This window comes from Ruditapes philippinarum, unplaced genomic scaffold (assembly GCF_026571515.1).
Source record: "Ruditapes philippinarum isolate M1 unplaced genomic scaffold, ASM2657151v2 ctg6834_1_1_1_1, whole genome shotgun sequence".
Classification (NCBI taxonomy): Eukaryota; Metazoa; Mollusca; class Bivalvia; order Venerida; family Veneridae; genus Ruditapes; species Ruditapes philippinarum.
In genome coordinates this window covers 74,662-92,865 of record NW_026858016.1, presented here as the reverse complement: position 1 = coordinate 92,865, position 18,204 = coordinate 74,662, and the positions used below count along the sequence as shown (strand labels likewise).

Here is an 18,204-nt window from a genome sequence, read left to right as displayed (position 1 = left end):
TTGGAAGATGACTGGTATATTGAAATACATCGAATAATTATCATATAACAAAACAGTATGTTACAAATCTAATGTAACATGATTTATGAGTCCAATACTACGTGTATTAAAATTTACTAATCTAGACTCAAGTCCAATTAAACACGTACAAATTATGGTCGAGAAACATGTTATAATTTGTCATTCCTACATTCATTATAGTAAATATTCAAAATTAAAAGTTTAGTCATGAATATACGCCATGACTAAGTTCAAGTATTACATGATAAACTTTTTAAACATATATTTGTAAAATGTATCAAATTATATACATTTACATTTCTGATTAATATTGATAAATGCACGATCATGAAAAGATGTCCCAGTTATAAATATTCACCGCATTATAAATCACCCAAGTGATAAATGTACAGTTATAGTCAAACCCGTGAGTAAAGACCATCTAAAGGAGAGATTTATCATGGTCTTTATTACAGTGTGATTTTTATATGAGCCGCGTCATGACAAAACCAACATAGTGGGTTTGCGACCATCATGGATCAAGACCAGCCTGCGCATCTGCGCAGTCTGATCAGGATCCATGCTGTTCGCTATCAGTTTCTCTACTTGTTATTGGGTTTGTAAGCGAACAGTATGGATCCTGATCAGACTGCGCGGATGCGCAGGCTGGTCTGGATTCTTGCTGGTCGCAAACGCACTATGTTGGTTTTGTCGTGACACGGCTCAATTATGTTTATTGATTTCAATGATACATTTATATAATACTTTGTCCGGCATCAATAATCAGAACAAGGTAATTATTTCTAAATAACATATCATTATTTATCAACAAAAAAAAAAAAAAAAAAAAAAAAATTACAGGTAGTTAATATAATTTAAAGAATTGTTTTAACTCGTATTTTCTGTATATGTTCTTTTCCATTGCTCAAATTATGCAATCTTTTCGAAGTCACATCCATTGTCGACGTGAGACTTTGACAGTCTATATTATATTATATATTCAATTGAAATGAAAAGATGTTTATTGTATTTCAGGCAGTTTTGCCCTACGCAGAATGCGCATGCGCGAAATGCAACATCTGTTAATTACTATGGAAGAACCGTATTGTAAGAAGGTCTATATATACCATTTTAATGAGCATTGTATTGTTGTTTGTTGGTTTCTTGTTTGGGTTGTCATAACGAACTAGGTCACAATATCTTGAAATCTTTATCCTGTTTTATCCTGCTATATAACTTAGGCCGCGTCTACACCTTGTCAAATTTCTTACCTGTCACATTTAGATAAGCTAAATAAATGGCCCTTTCAACATACTGAAAATGTTTTTACTGAAATGTATGGTGGCTGATTTGTTACGCTTTTGTGCGCCTAGTTGGCACTAGCGACAACACGACAAAGCGCAAAACAACGCGTTGTCGGACTTTCGTCTTGTCGTCCTGTCGCTAGCGACAACACGTCAAAGCGCCAAAGCGCGTTGTGGCGATATCGCCCTGTCGCTTGGCTCATAAGCCAATCCTTCAATTTGAATCGAGTGACAATGTAAACACGCGACAACACGCCGCTCGACAACACGCCGTTTGGCGTGCCGCGCTTGAGACAGGACGACAAGACGACAGCGCGCCGTTTGGCGCTTAGTCGTCTTGTCGCTAGCGTCAACGCGACGCACAAAAGCGTACCAAATCAGCCACTGTAGAAATGTCTTATTAAGATTGCTTTGTCTTTGCAATACTGTCCTGTTTCTGTAAAGTGTGTGAATAAAAAAGCGGGGAAATCATGCAATTAGCTAAAAACAATGGAGTAAATGAAATGTGAACATTATTTTAAAATAGATGGAAAATGTGAGAAAAAATATATTTTGAGATTATAAATTGATGCAAATTCTTTATTTGACGAAAGTTGTTCACTAAATGAACAAAATCATTTTAAATCCATATTGATTCTTCTTTTCAAAAAAAAAAAGATCTTTTTTGTTCTCTTCTGTGTATCAGTGTATCGATTTGTTCCTTTGACAAAGACATTGTAAACATTTACTGAAATTCACAGGTCATGTACACTGAATCAACAACAATAAAAGAAAATAATAAAAATAACAACAGTATCACAACTTCGGGGCACATGTTTTGTGTCAGACCGGTGTTATCAGTGTCATGACAGCCAAAAACTTGTAGAACATGTTCTAGTTTTTTTCACGGAGGTCACATAATTTCTTTTTAAAAATCATTCAAGTAGGCTGTCTACATACATTATGCAAGACAAGAGCATAATTATGATACTTGCATTCTAGACTTGAATAGGTCTAGACGCGGCCTTACTTCGAAACTTACATACTAACATTCCTTTATACATATGCAAATTAAATACAATAATTCAACGATTTAAATAACTACCGATCAATCACCGATGGCTCTGTGTAACTGGGGTGTAACGAGTTGCCTTACATAAACAGACAAGTAATAGAAAGAGCATCGAAACACGAGGCTATCTGATTTGTACGAGGGGGCGTAGCCCCCGAGCTTTTATCAGATTGCCGGGTGTTTTGATGTTCTTTCGTCAAATATAAAATACGTTCCCTGTTGTCACAATATGAAACCCCAGATAAAAGTAACCAATGAACGAGCATCTGAATACGATATTTCTATCGCTTTCTCTTTCTCTGCGGTCAAAATAAGTAAACCCCAGAAAAAAATGAGCCAATCAATGGGCATGCTTTGGAGTGCGGGTGACTAATACCTGCACTCCAGTTAACGCACTGTGCATGTATATGTATACGATTTAACTTTGACACATTTTCAACAGAAAGGTCCCCAAACTCGTATACTTTAATGTAAGTGGATACAGATTAAAAAGATTCGTGTCTTGTTTTAGCTCACCTGTCACAAAGTGGCAAGTTAAGCTTTCGTGATCGCAATTCGTCCGGACGTTCGTCCGTAAACTTTTACTGTCAACGACGTCTTCTCATAAACCGCTCAGTCTATTTCATCCATATTTCACAGGAATGTTCCTTGGGTAGTCATCTTAAAAATGAGTTCAATGAATTGAATTACATGCAGAACTCTGTTTTGCCATGGCAACCAAAAGATGAAAACTTAGATAATATTTCAAAACCCAAAGAGCTAGAGCTTAAATATTTAAATATTTATATTGAAACATTTTTAGTGGGTGTCTACCACGTTTGTTGATCAAAATTGGCGCTGACCCAAGGGGGTCATTGATTTTCCTTATATGTATAAAGTAAAAACAAAGATATCTTCTTAAAAAGCCACCGAGCTAAGGCTTAGACTTTTTGTATTAAAATATCTTCTAGTGGTTGTCTACCAAGTTTGTTTAAATAAAAGCCCTAGGATCAAAATTGACCCCGCCCCAGGGGGTCATTGATTTTCTTTATATGTATACATGTAATAAAAATAAAATAAAATAAAATCTTCTAAAAGAGCCAATGAGCTATAGCTTAGATATTTAGCATGAAAGACCTTCTAGTGAGTGTCTTCCAAGCTTCATCAAATAAAATCCATTGGGTCGAAATTGACCCCGTCCCAGGGGGTCATATATTTTTCTTATATGTTTAGTTAAAACAAAACAGGCTTCTTTAATTATAGATATTTATTGAATATTTGGTATGAAACATTGTATATAGACCGCAACAAAAATTGTTCAAATTATAGTCTTTGAGTCAAAATTGGCCCCATCCGGTGGGGATATATATATTCTTATATGTTTTAGGTAAAAAACAATTTCTTCTCTCAAAGTACTAGAGCTTCAGCTTAGTTTTTTACATGAAACATTTTCTAGGAGACCTCTACTACGTTTGTTCAAATTATAGCCCTGGGATCAAAATTGACCCCGCCCTTGAGATCATGGGTTTCCCTTATATAGTAAATACTTCAAAAATTTCCTTTTAAAAAACTACAAGGGCTATAGCTTACGATATTTAACATGTCAACGTCAACAAAAACTATTCAATGTCAAATTTTGCTCAACCCAAAGGGAAAATAGATTTTCCCTATATGTGACTTTTCATAGCAACCGGTGACTTTCAATAGTAACCATTGACTCACATAGCGACTATAGGCTTTCCATAGCAACCAAACAATTTAATAGCATACTGTGACTTTCCATTGTAACCAGTGACTTTCATAGCAACTGTTGATTATCATAGCAACAATTGCCTTTCCGTGGCAACCAGTAAATTTCTATAGCAGCCACAGTTTTTTTCATAGCAACAATTGATGTCCAATGCAACCAGTGACTTTTTACAGCAAAATAGACTTCCATAGCAGCCAGTGGCTTCCCATAACATAGTAACCGTTGACATTCTATAACATTCATAGACTTCTTTAACACTACATGACTTGCAACCATTAACTAACCATATCAATCAGTGTCTTTCCATGGCAACCATATATTTTCCATAGCAACAAGTCAATAATATCTCAACCATTGTCTTTCCATAGAACCCACTGGCTTACATAGCGACCTCTAACTTTCCATAGGAAATAGCGACTTTCCATAGCAACCATATTCTTCCATGACAGCAAGTGATTTCCATCGCAACCAGTGACTTTCAATAGCAACCATATACTTCCATGGAAACCAATGACTTCCCATAGCAATTATTGACTACCATAGTTACCAATGACTTTACCAGTGTCTCACATAGCACTCATTACCTTTCAATTGAAACCGAAACTGTGACTTTTCATAGCAACCATTGACTTGCAATAGCAACTGTGACTTCTTTTGCAACCATTGACTTTCAATAGCAACAATTGACTTTCATAGCAACCGGTGACTCTCTGCAGCAATCATTGCTTTCCATAGCAAAGCAATTATTGACTCTGATAGCAACCATTGACTTTACTTAGCAGCTGTTTGCTTTCCATAATAGTCATTGACTTTTATAGTAACCAGTGACTTCATAGCAGACATTGTCCTTTCATAGCAAACTGTAAATTTCCCTAGCAACCAGTGACTTACTTAACAAACATTGACTTTTTTTACATAGCAACCAGTGACTTCCAAAGCGAATATTTACATTGTGCTTCTTTTTACTTAGCTCTGTGTGGATCTGTCATTGAATTTCATAGCTTTCAGTGATTTCAAAGTTGAATAGCAACCTGTGTCTCCCTTAGTAACTATCGTTTTCTCAGAGCAAAAGCAGCTAGTCATGTTTTACACATGCACTTTTTCAAATACCAATATAAACTTTATGATATCAGTTTATGATTAAAATTTTATATCTGCTTTCGCTTAAAGTTTACTTGTTCTTTGTCATAAAGAGTATTTATATTCGGATGAGCGATATTAGGGTCATCACGGCCCTCTTGTTGTCAGTACTGTTTTTGTCATCCAAAGAGAGTAACCAAATCTGAAATTGGCTATATGTGATTTTAAGGTAAGTACAATCGATCACATTTATTTATTGTTTTGTTATGAGAAAAGTCACCAGTTGATGTTGTTTTTTTTTTCGTTGTTATTATCATGCTTCTTAACAGCTTTTGTTGTATTGTATATTTAACATTTATCATTTAACAGTCATTAAATATTTTATGATATAAGCATTAAAATGTCATAAATATTTTTGTGACTCTGTAACAATGGTAGGTCACGGCTGTGCATATATTTTGATGTGATGTCACTTGCGGTATACAAACGTTCAAGCCAACAAGAGTTCAAGCCCACTCTTGTTGGCGTTACACTATTCGTGTAGGCTCATTGCTAAATTTACTGAACTCATTGCCTGACACGTGTATAGTTTATTCAACTCGTTTAATAATTTCAGGATTGAAACTACACTCATTCAATATCCAATTATACCATGAGGTGTATAACATATGCATATTTTCCGATAAAATCGAGCATGTATTGCAATGGTAGTCATTGATATCAAATTATGAAGTAATACTTTATAGCGATATACATGTAATAGCAATATGAAATAAGTTATCCTTTTGATGGTGGTAGAACGAAATATTCATTTGATTTTTACGAGTACATAAGCAATAGCATCAGTTGAATTTTTAACTTTTGGATGTTCAAATTTCTATTGAATTAGTCATTGAGATATTCTTCCAATCTTTTGAAATCGAAAATCATACAACACTTAACTTGGGCTTTATAAGAAACTGTAAAATCGACGACATGGGAAAGATTTATTCTTAATTCAAAAAATCAGTATATCGTTCAGCCCTAGTAACTACTTGTACTTCTTTTTCAAGAACACTGTATCTAACTTCTGTGTAAATGCCCTTGACGCAAATGATACTGGCTTAAAGAACCAATTATCTTGTTTCTGAAGAACAGCACTTCCGGAAGCATATTTGGAAGAATCTGCCATGAGTACAGTTTCCCTAATTTGATCAAAATGAGCTAACACAGGAGTAATCTTGATTTTATTCAAAGCTTATTCTTGGCTTGAACCCCAGTAAAGATGATTTTTTCGCACTCAGCAGATAGGTTTCGAGTCTGCTGCCAGTGGGGAAAACTTTCCAAATTGATTGACCATTCCCATAAAACTACTGTACCCCATGTATGTCTTTTGGAGGACACAAGTTTCTTATATGACCTTGACCTTGTCCGGGTCGGCTGAGATTCCATGTTGTTCTACTAAGTAGCCAACAAATTTGACATGTTTTTGCTTTATGACACATCTATTTTGCTCAATTTTCATATCAGATGCAAATTCGCAGCTGTCCGCTTACTCATAATATTATGTTCTTATGACAGTTTCTACTGTTTCACCTGGCATTTGGTTTCTCTTCAGGAATTGACATTACGCTGCATGTCAATCAAGCTGGCAGGGGTCTTACAGCTAAGCCAATCGGCGATCGTTATCAGTTTCATGCTAAGATGTGTGAAAAGCCCGCCATTTTCCTTAGACAAGCTATTTGTATAAGACAATGGTGCAGCAGTATTTATATTGAAATTATTTTGATTTTTTATCAATTTAAAGCTATTAAAACGGTATATCTAAGTTACCATATATCCTGACATATTGACAGATGGAGTCATTTAGTTCATTTTACAAAAACAAAAATATCAGTAACTTTCTATATATGAAGATAATAATAAAGCAGGTACGAAAGTTAAAACTGGCTATACCACATTGCATTAAACAAGGAAAATATTTAAACAAATACTCTATTCCTTCCTTCATTACAATTATGTCTATTCATAATCACATAATATATTATAAGGTCTAACAATATCCAGATGATATGACATGTTTTTGTTCGTTTATAACATAGTGTCATATCTGATCACGGTTTTAATTTAAAGCCGAGGTCTGGTATATGCGAAACTTATTTAAAATTGAATAATATTGCGTTTTATCACGAAAATATCTAATGTACAAATATACATATAATCATATATCATACAACAAAGTTACGCAAGAGTAATGTTCTCATTTAATTTAGACAATTTATGCGCAAATGCATTATATATAAGTGATTTCGCACATAAAACCCCAAAACACATTTGTAAATGTTACTGTTTCATTGAATCAAATATAATTTTACTATTATATGTTCCGCTACATCAATTTTTAACTATCTTTGAATTTGTAAAACTAAAATGATATTTTGTCAGTAACATCTTCCTTGATGTCAGCAAGAAATATAACAAGATCTTTGCCAAACGTTTTATTAATCATTAATGCGTGAATGCAGTTATCTGCTACTTTTTTAAATACCATAATACATTGAACTTTTCAATAAAATCATTAAAATTTTATATATACCAGGTAAATTCATTAGTCACTTAAGTGGCATGACAGTTCGCGTAAACGTCGGTACCGTCTTTTGTCTTAGGTTCTGAATGGCCGGGTCAAGTGAATCAGTGGGCGGAGCAATCTCTTCTCTGGCGTCATGTCAATTATGCTCGTTTGTTCGTTCGTGATGTTTTTCTTATTCGAATTTTGTTAAGACAGTGTCATATTTCTTCGCGTTACTTTCTGATAGTTCAAAAGATTTTAACAAATTGTCAGCTTCCTTTCCCATTGTATATACGAGTGTCGCGACTTGTATTTCTTCGTCTTCTTTATGAAGTTTTGATAATGTTCCGTTGTTTCCCATTACTCCATTTATTGGGGCACAATAAGGAGGGCTGTTTTTCAAAATGAGGAAACTCTAAATAATCTTTAATATCATCCTCATGAGAAACCTTTTCCTATCTATAATTACTAAGAATTAAATAATATCATACAGCTAACAAATCACACAAGCAAAATGATCGTTTCTACTTAAAATATGCATAAAATGTTATCCTACTCCGCCCATTGAAACACTTGTTTACCATTCCCCTACATAGAACATCTTATTCGCCTGAACAAAGACATTCTATTTTTGCTATATTTCATTGATTCCGACAATTGTATGCTGATGCTCGCAAAAAGAATCCGAAACTTTTCTTAAATCTGTAACTTTTTCTTACATGGCAGCACTAAAGCTGACTTTTGGCAGCGTCAAACGTTGACATTTTATAGTGCTTATGCGTGTACAACATAAAGTAAAGAGGAACTGTAAAGAGACTTGTCTAGGGACTTCCTTAAAATTATGTCGTAATGCATCAGACATATAAGCCGCGTCACGACAAAACCAACACTGTGCGTTTGCGACCAGCCTGGATCCAGACCAGCCTGCGTATCCGCGCAGTCTGATCAGGATCCATGCTGTTCGCTTACAAACCCTATAACAAGTAGAGAAACTGATAGCGAACAGCATGGATCCTGATCAGTCTGCACGGATGCGCAGGCTGGTCTTGATCCATGCCGGTCGCAAACACATAACGTTGGATTTGTCGTGACGCGGCTAATATGGTCAATGTCAATGACATAACATTAGGGAGATTTTTAAACGTCATCGACCACTTATTTTGAAGATAATGTGTTAAGTTTGTAAAATGACGCATACCTCATGTCTGTATAAATCCTTTATAATTTAATGTATGTACGTGTATATTTTCTTGAAAAAAAAAAAAGTTCCTTATGTTACTTCAAATTGATGGAGATAAACATGGGCAAAGTTATTTTAGACTCAGTCGTAACATTTTTTTGTTTTACAGCGATTGTCCACGACTTTGTGCGACAGCCCACGTACTATGCATATTTTCTGACCACGTTTCCTATATTGAAATAACTGATTATTTCTATTTATCAGCTATCTGACTTGGCCTAAAACCTGTCAATAGTTTCACCTTAACGAAATGTCTAAACAGAAACCAAGAGTGTGTATTATTGGAGCCGGTCCAAGCGGCATGTCAGTGATGTACCAGATAAAACAACTTTACCCTGACGAGATTGACTTTGAATGTTATGAAAAGCAGGCAACATGGTGTGGACAATGGAACTTTACCTGGAGAAAAGGTCGTTGTTTATTATAATTTATTATTATTATTATTATTTATTTTATATATATTATTATTATTATTATTATTATTATTATTATTATTATTATTATTATTATTATTATTGTTGTTGTTGTTTAAAGTCAGCTCTCCAATTTATTGGATTTTACAAAAAAACAAACTAAGGCTATGACAAATTCCAAGTTCCCAATAGTTCGGTCTCAGTGCCAGTGCTACATGTTCGTGAAATGAAAACATTAAACTTGGAGACCTCTTCAACTGAAGCTTTGGGTTACATTTATTAAATTATATTCATCTGTCAAACGCTCGTAACAGGTAGCAGTAGAAAATAACCATAAATTAAAACAAATACTCCGAAAATGACGGATTACCAACCAATGAAAGAGCGCTGTAAGATTTGATTTGGAGGTCACTCTTGAATTTAAAATGACGTCTTATGAATTTGTGGTTAGATGGTCAAAGTTATAGTGATCAAAGCATATGTAACAAAGGCATTGAAAAAGAAAGGTTATATTTATTCAAATGAAATTAATGAGTTATATGTACATGTAATAGTAAAAGTAAGAGTAATCTGTATGACTTTGCCCTCATTTCCCACATTTTGCCTTCTAGGCTAGCTCAGGGTGAGCTTTTAGGATCGTTGAATGTCCGTCATCGGTCGTGCGTTGTCTGTTCGTTAACACTCTAGCGGTCACATTTTTGCCTCAATCATCACAAAACTTTGCCAGGATGCTTGTCTAGGTAAAAGCTCGGATGAGTTCGAACATGGGTCATCTCGGATGAAAAACTAGGTCACCGGAGCTAAAGATACAAAAACCTTGTTATTAACACACTAGCGGAACAAGGGTTTCGGATGAAAAATTAGGTCACAAGAGCTAAAAATAGAAAAACCTTGTTAGCACTCTAGTGGTCATATTTTTGCCTCAATCATCATTAAACTTTGTCACGATGCTTATCTAGTTGATAGCTGGGATGAGTTCGAATATGGGTCATCTCGAATGAAAAACTATGTCACCGGAGCTAAAAATAGAAAAACCTTGTTAACACTCTAGTGGTCACATTTTTGCCTCAATCATCATCAAACTTGGTCAGGATGCTTGTCTAGGTCATAGCTCAAATGAGTTTGAACATTGGTCATCTTGAATGAAAAACTAGGTCATCGGATCTAAAAATATAAAAACCTTGTTAAAACTCTAGTGGTCACATTCTTGACTCAGTTGTCATCAAACTTGTTCAGGATGCTTGTCTAGGTAATTGCTCGGATGAGTTAGAACATGGGTAATCTCGGATGAAAAACTAGGTCACAGGAGCTAAGAATAGAAAAACCTTGTTAACACTCTAGTGGCAACTGTTGGTATGAAAGTTTGTTTTGATGATTTCTAGGATAAGTTCGAATATGGGTCACCTGTGGTCAAAAACTAGGTCACATTGCTCAAATATGGATAATCCTTTTTAACACTCTAGTGGTCACATTTTTGACTCACCTGTCATGAAACTTGGTCAGACTGCTTGTTCGGACGAGTTCGATTGGTCAGGTGAGCATTCTAGGGCCATCATGGCCTTCTTGTTAAAATTAGCATCACATAATAAGCACTGATTATATTGATTATATTCGACTATGCAACAACAGGTATGATTTTTACATTTCAGACGCGGACGAATATGGTGAACGTATACATAATTGTATGTACCGAAATTTGTGGGCGATAGGAGCGAAGGAAGTTAATGAATACAAGGATTATACATTTCAGGATCATTTTGGTAAAGAGTTGCCTTCCTATTTACCAAGAGAAATGTATCGACGCTATCTTGACGGTAAGGGAATTCATTTTACTCGCGAACGATATTACAATGGTTCCCATAGTTGTAGAATACTTGTGTCACTTGAGATAATAAGCTTTGACAAAACAGATAAAAAGTTATATTGTAGCAAAAAAACAACAACATTTCCCTTTTTGTAAATTTATTTCATTGTCAACCCATAAAAAGGCGATGTTTTGATATTCTAAAAATATTTACACCTCGGCGACTAGTATTTAGTAGTCATTCACCGCCTTTGAATTAGCTTAAGAACGATGTTCTGTTTAATCTTGGCTGACATGGGTAGAAATCCTGTAGATAAATAATAATGATGATTTTGAATATATTAATGTAAATAATAATATCGTTTATTTTACCCTTTCAGAGTAAAAAAAATGGAAAAAAATAATATTACCATGCATGGACGCCATCTTAACTTTTGTTCTCAACTCATAACAACATTCTATCGTTCATAGATTACTCAAATGACTGTTCCTATATCACTTGATTTGATCTGCTTGAGACAAATGCCTAAACACCATACTTGTGCAGATTATATTTCCTTCCATTACTTCGAAATACTTCATTATTTTATATCAAATAAAGGGCAGGACCATCTCATTTTATTAAGTTTATAGAATGATTGAGAGAAAAGAACAGTATAATTTCAGAAAGTTTAACTGTGTGTTTGAACAATCAGATATTCACGCGGTTTCATTTTACGATTTTATTTCCTAGGAATGTTCTATGTATGAGTTGGTACTTCACTTTATCCCCATACAATGTAAGGTTATGGTAGAAAATAAAATATAATATAAATTAAAAGTGGTATTGACACGTGACACTGATTATGCCCCCGCCATATAATGGCCGGGGCATATAGTGTTACCCTGTTCCGTCCATCCGTCATTCCGTTCGTCCTTCCGTCATTCCGTCATTCTGTCATTCCTTCATCATCAGTTTCCATTCATTATCTTTGTAACGGTTGCACACAACTCAAATTTGACATATGGATATGTCATGAGAAAATACAGATACAATTTGAATTTGGTCATGGTTCAATGATTGATGGCAGAGTTATGCCCCTTAAACTTTTGAAAATAGGAAATTTTCAGTTCCCATTCATTATCTCCCCAACAGTTGTACATATTCAACTCAAATAAAAGATATGGATATGTCATAAAAATGCATTGGTCAATTTCGAATTTGGTCATGGTTTGATGATAGCTGACAGAGTTATCCCTCTTAAACTTTGAAAAAAAGATCAGAAATTTTAAGTTTCCATTCATTATCTCCCCAATGGTTGTACACATTCAACTCAAATTTGATATATAGATACATCTTAGGAATAAGCAGTTCAAGTTTGAATTTGATCGTGGTTCAATGATTTTGGACAAGCTTATATCTTTCTTGAATGTTGGAAAAAATTTGAATTTTCAGTTTCAGCACTCATACTTTTGTGGAAATGTATGTAGCCATTATTTTGGCTACAAATATGCAATATGCAATTTATAAAAGGTTAAGACTGAATAATTTCAGTGCCTTGAACATTGTATAAAAATGGTTTGTGTTAACATTGAATAGTTTTAAGGGCTTTGAACTTAAAAATGAAAAAAAAATATTTTGTGCAATAAGTATTGTAACATCTGAAACTTTGGCTGCATGCGGGGGCTTCCGTGGCATGATGACACATTTCTAGTTTTAATGAATTTTAATGACCGCCTCAGCATGTACACATCTACAAATCTTTTTTAGTACTAAACTCACAGTTTCATTTATCACATTTAAATGTTGAAAACCTCTTTAAATGATGCTAGTGTACCTAGAAGATTTTACTTTTTTGTCATAGGAGGGGCTATTTTGTGATAATTACAGGTCGCATGAAAAGGGTCAGCACAGGTGATTTTCTGGAACACATTCACTATCAACATGTAGTCAGTAGTGTTGAATACAGAGATACGACTGACGACTTTATTGTCTGGGCAAGAAATCTGCCTAACAACTCCCTGGTCGAGGAAGTATTTTCACATGTTATAGTTTCTTCGGGAAGGTTTTCTTACCCGAACATGCCAACTTACCCTGGTATTGATACATTTTGTGGTAGAGTACTCCATTCCCACGAGTTCAGGGATGCAAAGGAGTTTGCGCGTCAAAAGGTGCTTATCATAGGTGGCAGATTCTCTGCAGGCGACATTGCTCTTCAGCTGAATAAGTATGGCTCAGCACATGTCATTTGTAGTTGTAAAGAACCCATGAATTTGAAGTGGCCTAAAGGTGTTGAAGAACGACCAATCGTCGATGAAATCAAAGGCAATACAGCTGTGTTCAAAGATAAAACACAGTTTGATTTTGATGCAATCATCTATTGTACGGGATATAGATATAATTATCCATTTTTGATGGGGAATCTTCATTTTGACGGCGAAGGTACAGGAACCCTTTACCCGGACAACTTATACAAAGGTACAGTGTGGTTTAAAGGCGGCAACAAGAAACTATTTCATATGGCAGCCTTTGACATATTTTTTGGGTTTGGTTTATTGGATGCACAAGCCATGTGGATTTTGAAGTTCATCTTTAAAGAATTATCTGGACAAAAAGTTCAGTTGGAGGAAATGGAATGTAATATTAAAAAATGGCAGAAACAAATACAGAATGTAAAAAGTGTAACTGATATTTTTACATTTCAAAGAGATTTTTTTCATGACATTGGTAGCGATGTCGACTACCCAGTGGAATATGTCGATAAGGCATATGCTATTTTGATTGACCTAATTGAGAAAAGGCAAAACAACATCATCCGATATAAAGATGAGTGCTATGAATCTATTTACACGGGGAAACTTGCACCATCCCATCATACAAGCTGGGCAGAATGTATGGATGATTCTGTTGATGCATTTATATAAACACATATATATTATGTGCATTATACGTAACAATTATAATGTGTCTTACTAAGTATTTTGCTTTCGTTGCTTTGGTGTGATTTACTTTGTTGTAACTTACATATTTTCAAAATATACTTTGAAAAAGAGTTGAATTAAAAGCAATAAAATAATGGTCACTAAGGTCGGCGAGTAAACAGTTTAAACATTGATTAATTTATGTTAAATATTTTTAAATTAAAAACCGGTCCTACTTAAATACATTTAGATGAGATTGAAAGGCTGGTGTGAATAATAAGTGTTCAAGGCGAGTTCAGAACATAAGACGAAAGAAGAAGAAGAATTAAAAATAGATGTGGTTGGGCTGTCATTTGCATTGATAAATCCAAGAATACAAGACAGGAGGGTTAGGAGGATATACATTTTCCCACAAAATAACATTAATGTTTATATTACACCGAGGTCACGGAGATCTAAACATGTAGTTTGAGCGTGTGTGCGTGACTGTGTCTTTGTTTGTTTTCTTTCAATAAAGTAGAAAACACATAATAAAAACGTAAAATCTATACTTTAAAATAAAGTATAGAATTGGTAGAAATATTTTGTAAAATATAAACAGTTTGCGTGTTTCGTATGGGCCTTACATATATATATAGCCTTTCTGTATCTTAAAATACAAGAATTGCAGTTTGCTGGTTGTCTTGAGCATTGTTTTGATTGCTTAAATTATGTTTATGCACACATTGTTTGGTTTGCTTGTTTGATAGGGTTTTACGTCTCACCGACACAGTATAGGACATATGGCGACTTTCCAGCTTTACTGTTGGAAGAAGACCACAGGTACCCTTCCGTACATTATTTCATTATTATCGTCCATTATTATTGACAGGCTCAGTCAAACCGAACCTGCAACATTTTAAATTTTGCCGTGTAAGACGTTGTTTAGGTATTTATATTTTCTTTCTTTTGTGCTTGACAGCAACACAGGAATGAGTTTGTTCGGAAATGTTGTACATATGCGACCAGGTTGACAGAGACGATTCAGTTATTGAAAAGAATAATGAGATATATATTTTGATAGGTAAATGAAACATGTTTTATTAATTTTGTTATTATTATTGCATGTATAATTTATAGAATTATTTATTTTATTGCTGGGTTTTACGTCGAACCGAAACAGTACAGGTCATATGGCGACTTTAGAGCTTGTGAGCTGCAGGAAAACCTCTGGCCCCTTCGTAAATTATTTCAGGCATGAGCGGGTACCCGAGTAGAACCACCTTTTGTGTTGTTTTTGTTTCGTTTCTTTTAACATTTTCCCTCATATAGACGTGTTCAATGAGCCAGTCTATAATCTAAGGATGGGAACCAAATTCGGACAGGGAACAAGAGGTATGACTAAAATACGCAACGGAGATTATCAGGCGCTACGGGCGCAACGGATTTTTTTTTGCAAAACGTGTGCTTATTTATGAGAAATAATTAACATTAAAGTTATAAAACAGATCATCGTCGGATACCCACGATTGATAAACATGTCACATAGCATGAAATCAATAAATGTTAATGGTTCGGCCGTGGGTATCCGACGATGAAAACAGATTAACTGAGTGAAAAAAGTACGTTTATTTTAAAATGTATCACAAATATTTGCAATAGGTTATTTTTAAGGATTCTGTTACGTAGAATTTTTTATTACATTTAGTGGTTCTATACCTAAACTCCAGGAGGCAAATATGCAGTCTTGTGTTCAATCAATTAGTTTTAATCTTTCATAAATAAGTAAACAATACGTAACTAAGAATTGATTATATTCAACAATTTATTCATAATAATTATTTCATATTACAGACATATTTTTGCTATGTGTAAAATAACAGAACAGTTGGTCCTGAAAATCATTCGAACATTTTGCAATCGGCACCAGTATTTTAAGGAACATATTCTCTGCGCAACGGAGATTATTTTCTTCTTTACTCTGTGTTTGTCTTGAATTTATTTAATTATACCAATCATTTCATTTTTACTTGTTATCCAATTTACTTTGCTTCGACCAGACCTTTCGTCTTTGTCTCAACAGCCAAATAAATATATTTCAGAATTTCAGACATGGCATTACTTTGGAATTACGCATTAGGTTCTACTTTTTCACAAAAATATGCAACTTAATCTTTAAACAACGAGCACATGACAAGAACATAGAGAAAAATTTATTAGTGTTTCAGATATTCAACTGTAATAGAGAACAATTGTCAAGGCTGGGTTTCTACATTGCCTGTGACTGTTCACATCATTTGGCGGCGTCTTTGGTGTGCAGCATCAACATTTAACTTGTCTTCTTTGATATTGAAGTAAGTGAACATGAGCATTAAAACAAGTAAATAAAATGTAGCAGTATGCATCTTTTGACCAGCGTAAAATAACACGTGATAGAAATTTAACGAAAGTAGACGACAATTAAAGTGATGTACGACGATTATTTAGCAGTACAGGGTGAAATGGTTTGAATGGTTTGAATGATTTAGTGGTAAACAAACCTTTTAGCGTACCAGCAAACACATAACATGTATATGATGTTTGAATATCTTTATTCATAAAATGACATAATTAACAATAAGTACATCCTTATAAACACAGATTATATACTAAGCCGACAGATATGTGAAGTTGGCGGCCCAGCCGCTGGCCGCTGACATCACAAAAAATGATAAAATAGAAAAAACTCTCAAAGTGATCTTTTTCTTTTTTTTTAATTATATCCTTTAAATAATAACAAATGTCTTTAGAACATTATTAAATGCCGTTTTATTGTTTAAATAACATTTCTGCAACATTAAAATTTTTGGCCGCTGGGCCGCCGCCAACTTCACGCCGCCAGGCCGCTGGGCCGCCAACTTCACACATTCCTACAAGGCAGTAGCAGTAAAACCTATGCATATTTGAGTTCAGATAATTTACCACGCAATTAAATACATCTACATCCAGTGCTGGCAAAATGAAACATGTTTAATTAAATCAAATTGAAATTAAAGATAGAGTGATTCCGTTTCTACATTGTTATTGATATAATGTATACTATTATACAGTAAAACTAAAAGTAAACGTAAATTGAACACAAATTATTGCAAAGAACCTTTTGAAAAAAATATGACTGGAGATCAAACCAAGGGGGGGGGGGGCTCTCCCATACAAAGCGTAAACTCATCTTTTGTTTCAATATATAAAGAATTTACATTTTTATTCAGTAGTTTATATTTTATTAATGTTCTGTTTTGTTTAATATAAAGCAGTTCAAATACGCAAATTTCTTACACAGTGAGGTTTTCATAAGAAATACCAATAATAAATAAAATATATGGAGATGCCGGGGATCGAACCCGGGGCCTTTCACATGCAAAGTGTAGCGAATGTGGAAAAGTTACTTCCCCTTAATGAATAAACACCATTTGTATACAATCAAAACGAATATTTCCAGAAAAGATAATTCTCATAAATTGTATCTGTAAGTTGATTTCAAACATGTTTGATGATGTTGCATGATTTAATTACCTTTTACTTTTCATTTTGGAGTCCTTAGAACATTGCAGGTATATTATTTAATGTAGAAAAGGTAAGATTATATTCATTTTGGCGATGGTTCCCGAGTCATGTAATTATATACAAAAGTAACGCATATTGAAAAGGTAAGCAGTAGGTAATTCAATAGAAGTAATATTCAAGCGTTTGCAAGATATGGAAGACACTAGAGGGCGCAAGCAGTCCCGAGCCAATATATAAGGCAGGTGAATGTGAGAAATTGAGAGTTGGTGTTTTGGCAGCGTGTTGAACAGTCGACAATCCTAAATGCTATACCTACTTTTTATATTCTTAGTTGCACAGTGCATAGCGCTGTGATAAGGCTGAGAAATATTAAGTAGAAAGAAAGCAAGGATTAAAGATTAATAAAGGAAGATTAAGAATAATGTTATTAGTAGAGATATAGAGATCGAGAAAGAGGAACGTATATATATATAAATAGTATTTCAAAGGATATTAATTTAATAAATTGTTTAATAGGTATAGAAATCATTATTCGTTTTTCAATTAAAAGACAAGGTAGTCTCGAGGAAAATTATATCTATATATTTAATTCAATTTGGTAATTCATGCACA

The 18,204-nt window shown here is 34.3% G+C and overlaps 1 protein-coding gene across 1 annotated transcript; it reads left to right on the top strand.

Moving 5' to 3' along the window:
* The first annotated feature begins 5,310 nt into the window (after positions 1-5,310).
* On the top strand, positions 5,311-14,572 carry LOC132751794 (trimethylamine monooxygenase-like). Its single transcript, XM_060742031.1, has 4 exons — positions 5,311-5,393; positions 9,157-9,362; positions 11,015-11,179; positions 13,040-14,572. Exons 2-4 carry the CDS (start codon positions 9,203-9,205, stop codon positions 14,071-14,073), a joined length of 1,359 nt encoding a protein of 452 aa, XP_060598014.1. The 5' UTR covers positions 5,311-5,393; positions 9,157-9,202; the 3' UTR covers positions 14,074-14,572.
* The last annotated feature ends 3,632 nt before the right edge of the window (positions 14,573-18,204 follow it).

What these genes read in the sequence shown, in the direction of transcription:
- LOC132751794 (XM_060742031.1), top strand. Translation starts at nt 9,203, where the DNA reads ATGTCTAAACAGAAACCAAGAGTGTGTATTATTGGAGCCGGTCCAAGC. An exon ending in GAACTTTACCTGGAGAAAAG is followed by an intron (nt 9,363 to 11,014) that starts GTCGTTGTTTAT and finishes TTTACATTTCAG; the next exon opens with ACGCGGACGAATATGGTGAA. An exon ending in GTATCGACGCTATCTTGACG is followed by an intron (nt 11,180 to 13,039) that starts GTAAGGGAATTC and finishes TGATAATTACAG; the next exon opens with GTCGCATGAAAAGGGTCAGC.